Raw genomic sequence first — 20,013 nt, forward strand, 5'->3', positions numbered from 1 at the left:
TTTTGCAGTGAATGAAATATGTCTTGTTTCAAGGATATTTAGATAGAAAATAAAAAAACTAAATAATATTAATAATAATGTTTTTGCATTGTTTTAGTTGTTTGGTAGTTCATAAAGACTTTGTGAGTCAAGTTAAACCACAAACAGTGTCCAAACGTTTGCTTCTCTGTGTATTTATTGTTTAAAGGAACAGTATGTAAGAAATTTATATCAATGAATCATAAAATGGCCCTGATATGTCACTAGACATTAAGAAATCATTTTCATTTCAAATACTTATATTACTCACAACAGCGATCCGGCCAGGATATTGTCATTTAAAAAGTGGAGTTGCAGCCCTCAACTGATGTTTATGTTGTCATTTTGTGTATTGGCCACCAGTTGTGTGATTGCAGTACCAGTTTTGGCCACAATCCTACATACTGTTCCTTTAAATATTGTTAAAATGTAGTTTGGCACATCCATGTTACATTTATGAGAAGTGATAAAGCAACAGATCACAAAACCACACATGTGGATTTTAAACATCTCTTGTCACACAAGAAGAATGAAATTATTTGTGTAATAACAGGCTTGTGACAACATTAGAAACATATATTGACATTTTAATGGACTGTCAAACTATACAAAACCAAAGACTGCTGTCATCCTTCAATCAAACAGCTTTGAGAATCGATTATTTTCACGCTGTTATAATAATTATTTTTTTCTAATCATTATTTTTTGCCAATAACTCATTGAATTACTGTCATTCTCAAGATCATTTCTAAGAGATGTTGGCTTGTGCAAGATCACATTCGATGGTTACATGGCCTGCCGGATCTGCTCCAGGTTTTTCTCAATGTTGTCAAGAACCTCCACAGCAGCTTGTGGAATTCTGGTCCCGGGGCCGAAGATACAGCTGACGCCGCTCTTGTACAAAAAGTCATAGTCCTGAAAAAGTTTCAGAAACATATATAAGGAAAATCCAGCATGTACAGCAATGCATACACTACAAAAAAAAAATGATTTTCAAGAAAAAAGTTCTTAGTATTTTTGTTTTGTTTTCAGTAAAAATATCTAAAAATTCTTAAATTAAGAAAATAAGTCTATTTTTTGACCAAAAATATACAATTTAAGAGATTTTGTGCATACACTGCAAAAAATGACTTTCTTACTTAGTATTTTTGTCTTGTTTTCAAAATTTTACTTGAATTAAGTGTTTAAGAAAAAAGAAATCTTATTTCACAATTTTTTTTCTCACCCCATTGGCAGATAATTTTGCTTGTTTTAAGGACAATTTCACTTAAATTGTATATTATTTGTCTTAAAACTAGACTTATTTACTAAGGTCATTTTGCTCATTAAGATAAAGCATCTTAATTTAAGAATTTTTAGATATTTCTACTGAAAACAAGACAAAAATACTAAGTAAGAAAGTCATTTTTTTGCAGCGTAAAACAAGCACAAAAATCTGCTTGAATTTAGTGTTTAAGGAAAATGTTCAAGATTTTTTTTGCTTACCCCATTGGCAGATTTTTTTTCTTGTTTTATCCACAAAATCACTTAAATTTGATATTTTTGGTCTAGAAACTATAGACTTATTTTCTTTGGTCGTTTTGCTCTTCAAGAAAAAGCATCTATTTTTAGATATTTTTACTGAAAACAAGACAAAAATACTAAGAAAATGTTTTCTTGAAAAAGATTTTTTGCAGTGTACAGTGCATTCAATACATTCACTTCAGGTCTGAATATGACTAGTGTTTCATACTGTAAGAGTTATTGATGTTTTTTTTTAATACCAAGATGGATTGAATACTGGGGCCCAGAGTTTTATCATAACATGCCATCTTAAAAACAATGCACACAATTGTGATCGATCATCCATAAGTCAAAAATTATATATTTTCTGCAAAAATATATTTTAAATATATCCTAAATACATTTTGGAGAAAGTACACTTTCATTAAATATATTTTTGCGTTTTACCCTTTAAATAGTAAAATATATTTCAAAATGTATTTCAGGGGTAAAAATTACATTTAAAAGTTTACATCCCATACAGGAAAAAAAAAATTCTGGACCAAAATATGAATGTTTGTAAAGTATGTATGAAATAAAAGTACATTTTTGCAGATCACCTTTTTAAACCAGGTTGGTAACATACAAATTTTCTTTCAAATTCCAATGCGACATGAATAATACTTTAAAATATATTTATTTTTAAAATATATTTCAAAATATACAAAAAAGGACAAAAAAATATACTGGTGAAAAATGCATTTTTGTAAATAAAATTTCAGAAAATATATTGTTAGCCAATTTTTTGTATATTTTAAAATGTATTTAAAACTATATTTAAAAGTATAATGTTTTGCCATGGGTTAGAGCAGAATAGATATACCAATTTTATTTACAGTGGAAAAAGCAAAATATTGATGTTTTGTACACTCACTGAGGCAGAACCCTTAAAAAAGGTCCTAATATGTACCATTTAGATATGTATTTGGCAGCACCAATATGTACTTTATTTCTGCTTTATTTAAAGCTTTATTTCTGAGATTGTATAAAGATATCTCTAAACCCCTCCTTGCAGATAAGATTTACAGTAACAATGGAGGAGAGGTCTTAGCATGTGAAACACCGTAACATCCGTGTGCATATAAACAGCGTAAAGCCAAAGCAAACAACAGAGGAGTGTGCAGTACCACAGAGCTCTTGTACAAGCAAACAGAGTATGTGTATGAGCTGTGAATTTCTCATGTCTCTTTCAATTACTGAAGACTCGCTCAGTTATTTCATCTAACACTCAATACTCGCATCTAACAGGATTCTGGGAAATGTTAAGCCGATGCTGTAGCATTTAGAAGCCATCAACACAACTAAACATACAGTGAACTGAAATGTAGATAATGTGCTTTATCAGTTCACGGTTATGCGCAAAAAGACCCATGAAGGGTGAAGAATTTAGAAAGGTGGAAAATGAAAATTGGAGTGATTGGATGAAATTGTGAGTTTTGTAATTCATAAAAAGCTGCTAATGATCATCTGTTGTTTGTTTACAGTTGCGCAACCTCCGCTGATACACCAGCGTGTAAAAATGTTATTTGCATTTGTAAAGCCCCATGATTCCTTTTAATTGGGTCATACTGGTTGCTGTGCACTATTTAAAGTCCATACAGCCTCCATTTGTTCAGATCATTATGATGGAATTTATAAACTGACTTTACAAAGATAACAAGTATACATGAATTAATTACTGATATTACATAAAATATCAGATCTATCTGCATTCTGCTTGGAGAATATGAAAACAATAAATTGTTTGCATGGATTTCAATTTAGCTTGGGCTTTAGTTATCGAATCAGACTGAGCACAAATAATTCTGTATGAACTCGGGCAATATTGAAAATGACTTAAAAAAATCCCACAATGTGCAAACATTTAGCAATAGATCGGCAATAAACCAATATATACAATATTATAGTTTCATGTGTATTTGTTTCAGGGGCTGAGGAGGGAAAACATATAAAGGAAGAGGAATATTTTTATAAACACATTTTACATAATTTTCAGTTCTTCTTGCAATAAAAAATATATTGAAAAATACTAAATAAAAATACTACACTGCAAAAAAAAATATTTTCAAGAAAAGAATGGTTAGTATTTTTGTCTTGTTTTCAGTAAAAATATCTAGAAATTCTTAAATTAAGATGCTTTTTTCTTGATGAGCAAAACGACCCAAGAAAAAAGGCTAGTTTTTAGACCAAAAATATAAAATTTAACAGATTTTTTGCATAAAACAAGCAAAAAAATCTGCATGGGGTGAGCAAATTTTTCTTGAGTTTAGTGTTTAAGAAAAATGTGATATATTTTTTTGCATGTTTTATGCACCAAAATACCAAGAATTTTTTTCTTGAAAATAATTTTTTGCAGTGTATTACAATACAATAAATATATCAAATAAATTAATTTAAGGATTTTTGCATTTTGACATGTTTTCTTGAGCATTTTTTATCAGGTTCTTATGTTTAGTTTCAGTCGTTTCACTTTAATGACAATGAAAAGGTTATTAGTCAGTATATTTCAATATGCCTTATTTTAAAATATCTGACTTTAGTCACTTCATTGGTATTTAATCTTTCGCTTCAAAACCTTTTAAGTGGATGCAAGATTTTTTTAAACTTAAATAAAGGAGAAGACATCACAGTAAACAGCTGCAAAATCGCTAAAGATGTATCTAGAAACAAAATAGCAAATTATGAAAGTCAAAACGTAAAAAATGAAAAAACTGAATCACACAGGGGGCGCTGTGATCCATGTGACTGACACATTCGGTTTGTATTCAAGTACTCACAAGGGACCCAAGACAAACATGAAACACAACCTGGGTTTCCATCACACTGATTTTATGCGCATTTATTTAATGAAAAACGTGTGATGGAAACGCCAAAATTAAAAAAATTTTTTTTAAAAATGCATACGTTTTTACACTCGCTTGAGGAGTTTTTTGTGCTAAAGAGAGTAAATGCGAATAATGGGAGACGGAAACGCATTTGCCAAAAAAATTCTGACGTAGTGAACATTAAACCTCACGTGACCCAGCTGTATCAGCTGACGTTGTCTTTCCCATACACTGCAAAAGATGATTTAAATAAAAAAAAAAAAAAAACTGTTCTTAGTATTTTTGGCTTGTTTTCAGTCAAAATTTCTAAAATTCTTATATTAAAACAAAAATATTAAATTTAAGCAATTTTCTGCATAAAACAAGCAAAAAATCTTAAACATTTTTCTTAAACACTAAATTCAAGAAAAATTCAAGAAAAATTTGCTTACCGCATTGGCAGATATTTTTACTTGTTTTAAGCACAAATTCACTTAAATTGTATATTTTTTGTCTAAAAATTTGACCTATTTTCTTAAGTCATTTTGCTCATCAAGAAAATACATCTTGATTTAAGAATTTTTAGATATTTCTACCGAAAACAAGACAAAAATACTAAATAAGAAAGTCATTTTTGCAGTGATTTATTTACTATTGGTTACCAATACCACAGTCATTCGCTCATACACCTGATGGAAACGCAGCTTATTCGCATTTGTTTTTCTTTTTGCTAATAAAAAAAGATTTGCTTCACGTTTCAATAAAAACCCCACTATAGTCTTTTGATGTGGCTTAAAAAAAAAGGTATTGCTGAATGGCCTGATGCCGGGATTAAGCGGATTTGAAGGCATTTGATAAATGTATATTGTGCGCGAGATCATTCGGTTAATATAATTATCTCATTTTTGATGGAGGGGGTGTTGTTCTTCATCTGCCATGTTCTTCTTTCAGGTGTAGCTCAAACAGGAGAGAACTGCAAAGTTTGCCAAATGAATAAATGTAAATGTCTGCAAACAGGTGATACCTGTGGTGGAATGACGCCTCCGCAGATGACCAGGATATCCGGCCGGTTGAGCTTACGTAGCTCTTTGATTAGTTCCGGCACGAGGGTCTTGTGTCCGGCCGCCAGCGTGCTGATCCCAACGCAGTGCACGTCTGCATCCACAGCCTGCTGAGCGACCTCAACCGGAGTCTGTCGTCATGGAAACACACCAAGCCGAAGCAGCAGGAGACAGAAATTGCAACGAGATGACAAGCATTAGACCTGAATGCACATCCTCACAGGGATGCACAACACCATTTCAAAGTCACTGATATGATTCACTAATTATACTATATGGCTAAAAATGCCAGCTCCCAACCACCTTCCTTGTGTTCCCTTTATAAAGATCTCCTGATTTCCATCACAGAAAACATCATGTGGTTCTTTTATCTCCAGTAAGAGCTGTACTTATAAACCCAATCATGTCTTTACAATTGTGTTGGATGTTCTGATCTTGATCTTTGGTGGACTGCAGTAATAAAACCTTTTGTGCCATATTGGAGACTGATGGTCATCTTCACATTCATTCATTTGGCTTTTGGGTTTTATCCAAAACGATAGTGCCCCAATTTTAAAGGGGTCATATTATGAGATTTTTTAAAGATGTAAAATAAGTATTTGGTGTCTCCAGAGTGCGTATGTGAAGTTTTATCCCAAAATACTCCATAGATCAGAGGTCTTCAACCTTTTTCAGGCCAAGGACCCCTTAATCGATAGAGAGGAGGAGTAGGGACCCCCAGTACATGTATCAAATAAAGACTGGATTTACATACTTTGTTATGATGGTTACATTACAAAGATATAGAAAAAAATATTTTAGGTATGTCTCATACTGTTAACATAATACATATCAATTACTGAATAGATTTTAATGTGAAACCCATTATTTTAATCAAGTTTAGATTTTTATTATATGCAATTTGTTGGATGCCTATACATTTTTTCCAAATAGTTTTTTTTTATTTAAACATTATTTGTAGAACCCCTGATAATACCACCAGTGCCCCTCAAAGGTCCCTGGACCACCTGTTGAAGATCCCTGCCATAGATAATTCATTATACCATGTCTAAGGCCATGTTTACATTAATGCGTTTAAAATCCTTTAAAACGCATTACTTTTGCTACGTTTACGCCTTTCATCTACACTACATCACCATTTTCGACCTTCATAAATGAATACATTCGCAAACGCTGCAGACCCTGTTTTAGTGTAAATGAACATAGACGGAGTCTTATGTAAACGAACAGCTGATGTTAACGTGACAGCGCATCATTTTCAAAGTAAAAATTATTTTATTCAGGTAAATGGAGGTTTGCAACAGAGGTTTTGCCAAAAAAAGTAAACTTCTACCAACCAGCTATTATAAACGCTATATCGGATTGTTTTAACATGTATCCTTATAGAAAATGTCTGTTTTATATTTATGTTTGAGTATTGTTGGGTTTGAATATTGTTGTAATGTGTTTATGTTTTGTTTAAATTTAGTTAGCTTATTACAAAAGATAGACCGTAATTTTTAACGCCCAGTGGCGGTTCTACACGGAGGCCAAGGGTGGCCCGTGCCTCTGTAGACATGTCCCTGGCCACCCCTGTGGCCACCCCGTGCTGACCAAATAAAAAAGTATACATTTATTTAGATTTTACACGCGAGCGCCAAAAGCGGAACTAATGCGACGCAACGTTCTATACGGGCAAATTAGAGCGGCGCTCCCAATCACTGTAGCTGGCTGCGGGTGATGCTCGGCGAATTTGTTCCCAATCTCCCGATGTTGAGAATGTGTATGCAGGTTTGGGCACTAGTAAGGACTCTAGCTGACTTGACATTGGGACACTGTTCACTTGTTCTCCTGTGACGTGGCTGCTGAGGCGCGTTGTGATCATTCACAGCTGTTACTCATCAACAACCGGTAAAACCAACATCTCGCTAACTTTTTAAAGTTTACACATTGTAAAAAGCGCTGTTATTATGCTCTTACATATACGTGCATACAATTGGAGGAATTTAATTAAATGTTACATATAAAAATGTTTACAATTTAAAATAAATATTATTTTAAATATTGATTAGATTGTGGTCCCTAAGCAATGTGTGTTTATATGTAAACTAAAACAAACGTTTGTCTTTATAAAAGTTTGCATTTCATAAAGTTTATTGAGTAGGGTCGCATGATTATCGGTTGGGGGGCTTTAGAAAAGAGCCCAGCTCCCCTTTTGCACCTGCACTCACTCTTGTATTAAATACATATTTATATGATTGTAAAGTAAAATAAAGTTTACGGGGCAGTTTCCCCGTAAACTGAAAACAACTTGCAATGCCATATCTTAAAATACATCAGTGCCCTTTGTTTTGCTTCAAAATGCACACAAGTAATGTTTTTAGTAAGGCATGTTTGTCAAAACTAGTTATATTTCCTAATTAAACTATAAGGCCTAGTCCTGTCTTAAACTGATTCCTGTAACCACCCCTATTATCTTTAAATATAATTTCTTGCCATTTTTATGTGCCCCTCTTGTAAAACACCGGCCCCTCCTCGGCCCCCCTAGTGAAATTTGTCTAGAACCGCCACTGTTAACGCCATATAGGGCGTTGTAAAGGCCAATATGAAGGGAAAATTGTAATGCATCAGACATTATTTTCAAGTTTATTTAAGTTTTGTTTTCTACTTTAAAATGAATTTCGTTTCAGATAATTTGTCTCTTAATTTTAATCGATGTTTTGTTTATAAGTTTTGTGAATATAAATAAATAAAAACAATAAACTTAACGTCATTAATATTTAATGCTCGTTCAGCCGCTTGCGCTTTTAGCTTTTTCTGTGTTGCTAGCGGAGGACGTGCACGGACCTCGCAAACTTTTAAAAATCAATGCACTAAGCATTTCTGTAGGCTAAAGCAATACTTCACCTCTTGCTATGTTTGAAGTTTGCATTTGTTGAAATTTATTTTTGCTTCGTTTAGTACTGTTCACTTGAATGCTTTCTTTTTAAATCATAAAGACCTTTCTGTTTAGTTATAAAATCAAAATTAACCTATTAATCATATTAATATGTTGTGGGGGGGAGCTAGAACAGTATAAGACTTTCCCAAACACATTTTTATAGGTTCAAAAATAGTGTCTGTTATAGTTGCCAGCAAAGGACCCAGGTATGATTTTTTGTCAATATCGCACACCCCTAGGCTGCATAAACGCGCAAAGGTAAGCTATTATTAGAGTAATAAGTTATTTTACACTTTTATGCGCATTCCCAGTTACGTGATTGGTCATGTTTCATGCGTTTATGGTGGTGTATAGTGTGGATGAAAATTCTTTTTAAAATGCCAGTATAAACGAGGATTGTTTTCATTTTAAAATGCCGTTTTAAAACGCAAATGCTCTAATATAAACAGGGCCTAAAATTGCCACTTTGTAGGCCTGAGCAAAAATGTGCCATTTTTGGGTGTGTCCTTTAAAATGCAAATGAGCTGATGAAATGCAAACACTGTTCGCAATGATAGTGGTTTGATGCAATTGAAAGTCAATTGTGCTGTCAAATATTTTTTTCTCTCTCTCTTTCTCTCTGCACTAAATGGCAGTGCCGTGATTGAATAGTTAAGATTAAGGGGCAGTTTTATTGTAATTCCCCTTGCTACCTAACTCACAAAACAGGCAAAATCTGAACTACCTTTCACAAGTTTACAAAGAATGGTTTACCAAAACAAAGGTACTGGGTTTTTCTTTTTTTACGTTTTCCCAATTACCCAATTATAGCACTTAAATATAGAAAAAGTCAGATTTTCACGCTGTGACCCCTTTAAAGCTTCAAAAGGCACATCCACCCATCCACCAAAAACTATACAGTTATTAAATGTCTCTGAATGTGTTTGGCTGAAAAAAGTCATATAGGGGTGATTCTCACGAAATTAGACTTGGTGAGGTGTCATAAAACATTTTGATAAAACAAGTGAATGCAAAGTAAGATTATCAAAATAAGAAGCATACAGTTACAAACATCTCTTCATGTACTATTTTGCACATGATTTCAAATGACATACAAACCAATTTGGTTTTTTTTCCACATTTAAGGGGAACATTTTCATTACCGCAACGTGTTCATGACTGGATTTGGGTTCTTTGACATGGAAATAATTATAATTAAAAAATCTAAAAAATAAAAAGCTTCAGTGCATGTTATACTATAAACATTTACAGTAAAGAAACATGTGGTATTTGGTGATCATTGGTAAATGTAGAGACAATAATAAGGAATATAAATGTGTCCAAGACCAATTTTCTCATCCTCCGCAAAAATTTTCAATCATTGTTTAAGCCCTCAATGAACTAACATTAAAAAAAATGTTGGAAGGGACATAATTGACTGTAACACTCAAGATGGCTACCAGGTAAGCAGTTCTTATTTTTTCTCTCCAGATAAAAGTTAAAATGTTGTTTGTCATAGTACCTAGACACTTTTTAGTTCTCATTAGCCAAACATGAGTTTGTAAATGCATATATTTAATGTAATATCATGTTGCGGTAATGATAATTTTTGATAATGATAATCTAAAAAATGTAAATAATTCTATAGGAAATATTTTTTTAAATAAAAAAAAAAACATGGTTATAGTAAGTTCAGACCTTAATCTTATATGTGCAAAAAAAATTGGTTTCAAGGGCTTTTTAAAAAATCTGATGCTGGACATCTTCTAAGCCTGGATTTCGTGAGAATCACCCATACCCATATACCTGAGAAAGAGTAAAATATGGTCTAATTTTCATTTTTGGTAAACTTTTCCTTTAATAGCTACATCATGAATGCATCTTCACCGCTACAGCTTCAACAAACCTGGAAAAGTGGACCGACATCCACGTCAAACCCGAGGTCTGCAAATCCAGTGGCGATGATTTTTGCCCCTCGATCATGACCATCCTGCCCCATTTTGGCCACAAGCAGACGGGGATTCCTGCCTTCATGCTTTTTAAACTGTACAACCCTACAAGACAAATAAGAGCTTACGTGCATTACAGTATTCATGCGGTGTACTCATGTTTCGGTCATACTGTCGAATGCATACTGCACACAAAACTGGCAAGAGCCTTTATGAATTTGCAAGCTCTATTTTTTAAATGCATGCTTTGGATAAAAGCGTCTGCTGAATGAATAAATGCATGTAAATGTAAAATATCCTAGACCACTAGTTGTCAGATTTTTTTTTGTTCATTTTACTTGTCAAGCGTACTGAAAGTGGTCAGTTCTCGGCCAATTTGATATTTGTGACATCATCAGCTAAAGTACAGCCTAAAGTTTCACGTGGGATAAAATGAGCAAAATTTATAGAAGAGAAATCTGTGAACTCTGACCTGTTGTGTGCCAGGGAGATCTCCTCATGTTCGCCGAACTCGCTGCGGTACGCTCCGCTCACCATACGCGTGCTGGCCTTATGCTCCCCGAAAACAGATTTCATGGCATCTGTGATCTCCCCCACCGAACATCTACAGAATCCAATCAAATCGTCACATAGTTAAATAGTATTTTGCAGCGCAATGCCATTATTTTATAGTGTGATTTTTTTATTCAGAGGAATAAAGTGGCAGAAAACCCTTTCCACATGTTCAAGGCAACTAACACACTGACTCAAAGTCATCCGGCCAAACTTTTAAAAGTTTATAATAAACTCAAAGGCTCAAACTGTCTATTAAAAACAACCCTGTTTTTGATGATAAAAGACATCACACTTTTTTGTGTGACCCTTCTGATTCAAACAGCAGTGCCTGCAGACAGTTTTTAATGGGGTGATAAGAGGGGTACAGTTGAAAAGTAATCACAGGCTAACTGGAAATGTAGCTGCAGATGTTTAAAAGTAATATTTGGCATCGGATGGAGGTTTATAAGTGAACCAATGTGATGTGAAAAATTAAAAGCTTATTAAAAAACTCACATAGGGAGACCTATTCTGGGGAAAATTTATTCTTATTTTGCTTTAAAGGGAAACTTCACCCATTTGCATTAAGCTTTGTATAGTAAGAAACCCAGTCATGTTTTTTAATGGTCATGCATAATTTCTTCAGTTGCCACTGAGACAGGAGAAATACAGATTTCAGTGTTGCACTTCCTTCTTTCAATGATGTAAAAATCATCATTTTGCATCAATGAAAGAAGGAAGTCCAATATCTTTGTTGAGGGAGTGAGACTACAAACACCCCTTTTCTCGGTCAAATAGGCACCAAATTCTAAATGTATGTTACATTTCCACTACAAATATGAAGCACTTTCAATAAAGATTAATGTTTCTACGGGTGAAATGCTCCTTTAAATGGAACCTCTATCTATCTCTCCATCCAGCCATCTGTCCTTCCATTTGTCTGTCTATCTATCTGTATCTTTATTTATCTATTCATCCATCCATTCATCCATCCATCATAGGTTTTTTACTTTTGCTAAAAATGTATCTGTCTATCTATCTGTCTGTCTCTTTATCTATGTATCTATCTGTCTGTCTGTCTGTCTATCTTTGTATCACTTTACATCCATCTATCTATCCATCCTCGTTCTCTTTTTCTATCTGTATGTCTCTTTATCTATCAATCTATTTGTCTCTTTATTAATTTGTCTGTTTATCTGTCTGTCTATCACTTTACATCCATCCAAGTTTTTTTTTACTTTTGCTAAATAAAATATGTATATGTCTATCCATCTGTCTGTCTGTCTCATTATCTATCAATCTATATGTCTCTTTACGAATTTGCCTGTTTAACTGTCTATCGGTCTCTTTCTCCATCCATCATCCATCCATCCATCCATCCGGCCTAGGTTTTTAGCTTTTGCTACAGAAAATATCTATCTATCCGTCTCTGTCTGTCTGTCTATCTTTCATTCTCTTTATCTGTCTGTCTGACTGTCTATCTAACATAATCTTTATCTGTCTGTCTGTCTATCATTCTCTTGTTCTGTCTGTCTGTCTATCTATCGGTCTCTTTATCTGTGTATCTGTCTATCTATCTAACATTCTCTTTATCTGTCTATCTGTCTCTTTATCTGTCTGTCTGTTTATCGGTCTCTTTGTCTGTCTATCTGTCTATCTATCATTTTCTTTATCTGTCTCTTTGTCTGTCTATCTGTCTCTTTATCTATCTGACTGTCTGTCTAACATTCTCTTTATCTGTCGGTCTGTCTGTCTGTCTGTCTATCATTCTCTTTGTCTGTCTATCTGTCGCTTTGTCTGTCTATCTATCATTCTCTTTATCTGTCTGTCTGTCATTCTCTTTATCTGTCTGTCTATCTGTCTCTTTGTCTGTCTATCTGTCGCTTTGTCTATCTATCTAACATTCTCTTTATCTGTCTGTCTGTCTGTCTGTCTATCATTCTCTTTATCTGTTTGTCTGTCTGTCTATCTATCAATCTCTTTATCTGTCTGTGTGTCTGTCTGTCTGTCTATCTATCTATTTAACATTCTCTTTATCTGTCTGTCTGTCTATCATTCTCTTTATCTGTCTGTCTGTCTGTCTGTCTATCATTCTCTTTATCTGTCTGTCTGTCTGTCTGTCTATCTGTCTCTTTGTCTGTCTGTCTGTCTGTCTGTCTGTATATAATTCTCTTTATCTGTCTGCCTGTCTATCTCTCATTCTCTTTATCTGTCCGTCTATCTGTCTGTCTCTTTGTCTATCTGACTGTCTGTCTCTTTATTTATCTATTTGTTTGTCTATCTGTCTCTTTATTAATGTGACTGTCTGTCTGTCAATCTATCACTTTACATCCATCTATCTATCCATCTATCCGTCTGTCCGTCCGTCCGTCCGTCCGTCCGTCCATCCAGCCTAGGTTTTTAACTTTGCTTTAGAAATATCTATCTGTCTCTGTCTGTCTGTCTGTCTGTCTGTCTGTCTGTCTGTCTGTCTGTCTGTCTGTCTGTCTGTCACTCTTTATCTGTCTGTCTGTCTGTCTGTCCGTCCATCCATCCATCCGGCCTAGGTTTTTAACTTATGCTGAATAAAAATATCTATCTATCTGTCTGTCTGTCTGTCTGTCTGTCTGTCTGTCTGTCTCTTTATCTATCTGTCTGTCACGTTTTCTACATAAAATCTTTCTGTGTGAAAAAATAAAACCCTGATATCTTTATATTGACTGAATAATATCATGTCAAAGATTGAATTAATGACTGAAATCCAGTGATACATGAAGCTTAATTAGTATCGATCAAGATGACTCTAAGTACCTGAATGAGTGGTGTATAAGTGGTGTAGAGAGGTTGTCATAGAAATAACAGACCTCAGAATGTCACAACTAACTAATCAGCATCAAGTATTGCAGAGAGCGGGTAAGATGTGATTAGAATGTGATATTCCAGTCTGTTTGAGATGTAAATCAGACGCACCGAGCTCTCGCAGCCTCCACAGCGAGCTCCAGCAGGTTACCGTCTCTGGTGCGTGAACAGCGTTCAATCGCAGTCAGGCATCTTTTCGCCGCCTCCGGGTCTCTGCTCTCTCTGACCTGTGATACAAACAACACGACCTCATTAGTGAAAGCAAACACTGACCAGGGAACATCGGAATAACTATGTTTTCCCATTAACACTAAACCAACACTGTGTGTTTCTTCTTACTCATACTGCATCACTGAGCAATCATATTATTTTCGAATGCCACATTAGTTGAGTTGCATAGTTCATTAAAAAGATGTTTAAAGTTGTATTTGCTAACATTAGTAAATGCATTAGCCAACAAAAACTAACAATGACGTTGATTAAAATGAGTTACAGTAATGCACAATGAACTAACATAAAGAACTCTATTGGCATTAACAAACATTAATAATGATTGATAAATGATAAAAAACTAGCTAATGCATTTACCACTGTTAATAAATACAACCTTATTGTAAAGTCTTACCAAGCACTTATTAAAGATGCTCTATAGATTAACTGTGTTGGCAACGTAAAGGTCATAGGTCATAAAATGCATAGCTTGAATGCACTGTAGCATCTTCCTAATGCATGTGAAATGTATAAATGATGTGACACGTTTAAAGGCATTTTGTTTATTTCACCTAAAGGAAAAAATAAAAAGCATGAAAAGCTTCATTGTCCTGACAGTCAGCATCTATGTGCAGGTCACATGACAGCACGAATCCTTCAAAAGCAGGCTTTTGTGTCTCTTCCAGAGCGAATCTCAGACAAGCCTGTTGCTTGCTGAAGTGCTGAACCATGTGAGAAGCCGTTCAGGGGCAAGTAATTGATAAATCACATCAAGACTTTCAGGCAGTAACAATTGGCTGACATGTCTGCCCTGCTCTATACTAACAGCCAGATAAATTGTTAGGTGACATCTGAATCCTGTGAATCCTTCGCAGGTGTTTTGGCCCCTGGTGTCTTCAATTTTGAACTCTTTCACAATATTTTAATTTTCTGAGATACTGATTTAGATATACATTTTGGATATAGCCAAAATCTTTAGCCAATGCGAGACTTCTGATGCTGTCTGAAAAGGAATGTGACAGCTAAAACCCATGTCTTGCATACGCCTGTGGGTAGCGGTTATTGAAGCATTTACTCCAGCTGCAGTCCACTCTTTGTGAACCTCCCCCATATTTTTGAATGGGTTTTGTTTCACAATCCTCTCCAGGGTGCGGTTATCCCTATTGTTTGTGCACTTTTTTCTACCACATCTTTTCCTTCCCTTCGCCTCTCTATTAATAAGCTTGGACACAGAGCTCTGTGAACAGCCAGACTCTATTGCAATGACCTTTTGTGTCTTGCCCTCCTTGTGCAAGGTGTCAAAGGTCATCTTTTGGACAACTGTCAAGTCAGCAGTCTTCCCCATGATTGTGTAGCTTACAGAACTTGACCATTTAACGGCCTTTACAGGTGTTTTGAGTGTTTTGGCACCAGGTGTCTTCAATATTGAGCCTCCCAACCACCCTAGCGGTGATCCATGATCGCCCCCTCATCTTTAAGAAACCAAAACATTTGTTATTTTCAATTAGGTATTTGTTCCAGGGATAAGTTTAGCAGCTAGTCAGGTCATTAAACAAACAGAGACCAGAAGTTAAGCTCTGCCCAAACGCGTAACAGCGACAACGCACGTGTGTGCAATGAAATCATATATATGCTGGAGTATCCCTTTAATATGTCACTCCTGGACAGTATTGGGACGACTGGCACTTTAGATTTTACATCATGCCATGTTTACATTTTACTTCAAACTACAGAGACATCACTTTTTCAAGTCTCATTACAATTCCTAAGGTGCCTTCCATCCAGCTGCTTTCATCAGTAAAAACTGATCTGAGGTCTATTACGTGGTGGTGGAGGGAGCCAAAAATGACCAGCAAATATCTGCACAACAGTGAACAGTCTTCACAACAAGAAACACAAATCACAGGAAACAATATGAACAATCTCTCCTTAGCATCACTGGCTGCACAATCTGTTCTGCAAAGAGAAGACACATTAACCATGAAAAAGAGAGGAATGAGGTCTTTTGCCTGCTCACCACAAATGATCATGCATTTCTGAAAACTCATGACATTCTCATGAAAAGTCTTTACTGGGAGAAATATAACCAGAAAATGCACAACATATGGTCATATTCAGAGAAAATAACTGTTAAGAATTGACTTTAGTCTTTCTTCTCTTTATGGGCATAAACTTTCACACAAAAAGGCTTAATATGGAACAAGCTAAACTAATAAAGATTTTGGGAAAGAAAATAAATACGTACAATATGAAGGACTTTTTATTAGGTTAGGGAAGTTTATTTATATAAGTTTTAGGAGTTTTAAAGCAAACAATTGTGTCTCTTTAAAGAGCACATATTGTCTGATTCACATTTTTAAATGTCCTTTGGTGTGTAAGTGTGTATTAGTACGTTAACAAAATGCAAAACGTACAAACCCCAAGGTAAATGATGACCCGAGTTATCGTCTCCAACGTAAATCTCTTTTCTTGGACTACAAAAACACACAGATTGTAGGCAACAGTTTACTTCGTGGGATTTATTTATGATAATTCCTCCCGTTTCAGACTTGTAAGCCTGTAAGTTAACTCCTGTTAGCAACTGAATCTTTCAAACATGGTAAGGAGCGTCACATTTCCTGCTGACGTCAGAGGTATGCAGGCCAATCAGGGACAAAGAGCTTTTCAAAGCCGTGCATTTCAAGAAGAGAGTGAAATCAGGAGCTAAAAAATGTACGGTATGTGGAAAGTAGGGATGACCCTGAATAGTCGAAGATTCGATGCATCGATAGAAGAAGCCTGATTCGACTACCAATCTCACAGTCGAATTGTCGCAGATGTGTTATGAAATGAGGATCATTCAATTTTGTCCGTATATGGGTGCACACATTATCTGATTTCACATATAACAGCTTTCTCACAATATATTAATATACTGCATATTATGATAATGCTGCAAATAATATGTGAAGTATAGCAGCTTTCAATAAATATTTTTAAAATGCGTTAATAAATCCAACAACCCCTGTGACCGGGCTACACGTCCATAAGAGGTTTCTATGTTAATAAACCATTGCCTCTTTGTTTCTACATTTAAAAGACAAAGCTGGCAAATTATATTATGCCTTTCGTTCTTTTAATAATTTCTATATTTTATTTTATTTTATTTATAAATCACTTTGGGTTATCTGATTTAACTATTTGGCTTGTGTTTTGTTTCCGTGCACTTGAGGCATTTTGCATATTTGTTCTTCACTTTGTTACTTCTGACCTTATTTTTTTTTATTGTATTTATTATAAACGTAAATTCTGATCTAATTTAAGTATGGTAATTTTGGATAGCTTTTCGTTGTATCGATGTTGCGCTATTGCGTGCTGGCCATGCTTGCGCATGTAATTTAGCCGAACGGGCTAGGTGCTCTGCGTCTCAAACTAAACATTAAAAAACGGATGTTTTTCGACGAGTATAAGTTTTTAAAATGTATTTAAAACAGAGTGGTTATATTGTCTATCTTAAAGTTAAACTACAAAACAGGTAAGCCGTTTTTTTTTTCGGTGATGAAACAGAAACTAGTATCTGCACCGAACCTTTTTCTGCCTGACACGAATGTCTTTCTTGTGATTTAATATTATGGTCAGTCGGTGTTCACTTTCAAATGATAGCAAAGAGATTCCTGAAATAAATAATATCATCCGGTCTTTCTGTATCTAAAGTTAATACAGAGATGATCAAAGTCAAAGCAAGCAAGCAGGTATTTCTGTGCTAAATAATAACGCGTAGTGTCTATAAAATCAATAATTTCAGTGTTTTTCTTGTTATAAATTAACGTTTAATGAATTGTATATAAAGATTAGTTTTTATCATTTACAGTCACAATCACAAATTATTTGTCATTTCTCATTTGTCGTTTTTTTTTGGTCATGACTGCTTTGACTGCTTTCTCCAAATTAAATAAAAACACTTAATTGTAGCCGGAGTTTCCAAGGCAGAATCACCTTTGTTATTTTTTTAGGTTTAGTTATCAAAATGTACTTTTGTATGATGTTCTGTAGATCGTGGCTTTAAAATGTTATGAGGAATAATTAAACAAATGTTGCCTTACATTTTACCTTAAAAAATATATATATAAATGCATCGTCAGTTTTGTCTTCGTTCATCACTTGAAAGACAGTTTTGGTCACTTTATCAGAAAGTGGTTTATGTGTGCTGCTTGTGAAAGAAAATAAAAGTTACCAATTTGTACCTGGTCTGGCCCCCTCCCAACCCATGCACACAAACATAGATGATTCGACTATAGGTCGACTATTGAAAGATTCGACAATTCTGATTCGAATATGTAAATCCTTAGTCGAGGACACCCCTAGTGAAAAGTAATGAGTTTTTTAACCATAAACCACGCAAACACATTGTATTATACCAAATACACAAAATAACATTGTTTTTAAGCAATTAAATAGATGCTCTTTAAGAGAAAACGCTTCCCTGTCAATGACAAGTTTTTATGGCAATCCGTATTTCCACTATTATCCACTAGATGGTGCACTTACTCAACTTATGCAACCCGGAAGCAACCCCTTACGTCAAACAGTTCAAACTCAGTGTATGTTTTGATCATCGCTCTGAACCGGAGGGCTTTCAAAAAACGAAATCTACCTACATTTGAGAAGTGATAAAAAGAGATCAAATGAAGGTAGGATAAAACAGAGGGTCTGTTTTTTCATTTGATATATTGTATGTTTATATATGAAGAGTTTCGTTGCAAAACTAAATAATATAATTCCAATTAATATAAATTTAACTGCAGTTGGTTTGTTTTGATTTAAACCTTCATAACTTAAAAAATACAGCTAAGTAGCACCATAAAACATCACGGAGTTATCTCGTTTTGCAACGAAACTCTTCATTTTTAAAGAAGAACATTTTCTGGAAGGCATTAAACTTTGTAAAAGTCATAAAACATGCTAGCGCTGACAACTTTTATTTAAACGCTGGCGTGGGAAAGAGTTAAATGCATGAGTTTGTTTTGTACAAAATTAGAAGCATGAAGACTGCTCTTGAGCAAAGCTGGAACGTCTGCACTTAAAAAAAAAATATTCCATTATGGGGTGAATCTGCATATTTAAACAAAAACCATACAGTTTCCTCTGACGCATGAAATAAGACCCATGAAAATCCATTTCAAGGCCTTCAACTATTCAGAATATGAATTCTTTCATCTTTCAAAACAATTTTGTTCTCCCCATCATTTTCATCTCCATAGAAATGGTTGATTTGTACTACAATCAATGATTATTAAATAGGATTTTCAAATAGCTTTACACGTAAATGACATCTGGAAACACAAAAAATAAATCACATGCCTTTATCAAAGCTTACCGACTCAATGCAGATGGCTGAAATGAATCTTTTTAAGTGTAAAAATAAATGTTCATATCCCAGCTTTAAAAAGCAGATTCAACTATAAGTGAGCAATTTGTAGGTTGTGACAGAAATGACACACTTCACTCTTCTTATGCAAACATTGGTATAACAATGATGATAAAGGTTAGGGTTAAATCATCAAGTAATTACACTTCATCTGTGTTTGAAGTGTACACAAGATTACACAGACTGCATGAGGAATAAAATAACAGGAGCTAAATAAAAGCTCTTGACTGTGATTAGGTAAGTTTATAAAAGCTTTAATGAGTCAGTAAGATTACGTCACTGTAGTCATGTAATGAACTTTAAACACACCGTAACTCATCACCGGAGGGAACTGACCTTCTTTAGCTTCTCTATTTGCTTGTTACGGACGGTTGTGTTGTCAATCGCCAGCACATCAACTGATTCTTCCTTCTCCAGACGATACTTGTTGACCCCTACAATGACCTCAGAGCCTAGAGAGAGAGAGAGAGAGAGAGAGAGAGAGAGAGAGAGAGAGAGAGAGAGAGAGAGAGAGAGAGAGAGAGAGAGAACATGAAGGAACTTCAGGGACCTATAAAAATACTAGACAACTTTGGGTTCAAATGGCCCATCACTATCTTTCAGCTGTCTTCACATGACCCTGAAGCTGTAGATAGAAAGAGCTTCTATCCATTTATCCATCCATCCTTTCATTCACCCTCCCTCCATCCATTTCTCGATGTATGGATCTATCTAGCTGTCTGACCGTCCATCCATCGTGAGACATCCATCC

At 34.8% G+C, this 20,013-nt stretch overlaps 1 protein-coding gene across 1 annotated transcript in view; it reads right to left on the reverse strand.

Annotated features, from left to right (window-relative positions):
• Positions 1–409: 409 nt before the first annotated feature.
• The window catches only part of mmut (methylmalonyl CoA mutase), a 30,323-nt gene continuing 10,719 nt past the window's right edge, over positions 410–20,013 (reverse strand). Inside the window, exons 8-13 of the mRNA XM_065256331.2 lie at positions 19,599–19,714; positions 13,757–13,872; positions 10,746–10,877; positions 10,231–10,378; positions 5,389–5,556; positions 410–933 (exon numbers count right to left, since the gene is read on the reverse strand). Coding sequence (XP_065112403.1) covers positions 805–933; positions 5,389–5,556; positions 10,231–10,378; positions 10,746–10,877; positions 13,757–13,872; positions 19,599–19,714 — 809 coding nt within the window. The 3' untranslated portion in view covers positions 410–804. The remainder of the gene's footprint in view (positions 934–5,388; positions 5,557–10,230; positions 10,379–10,745; positions 10,878–13,756; positions 13,873–19,598; positions 19,715–20,013) is intronic.

Source organism: Paramisgurnus dabryanus, chromosome 12 (genome assembly GCF_030506205.2).
Source record: "Paramisgurnus dabryanus chromosome 12, PD_genome_1.1, whole genome shotgun sequence".
NCBI classification, from domain to species: Eukaryota; Metazoa; Chordata; class Actinopteri; order Cypriniformes; family Cobitidae; genus Paramisgurnus; species Paramisgurnus dabryanus.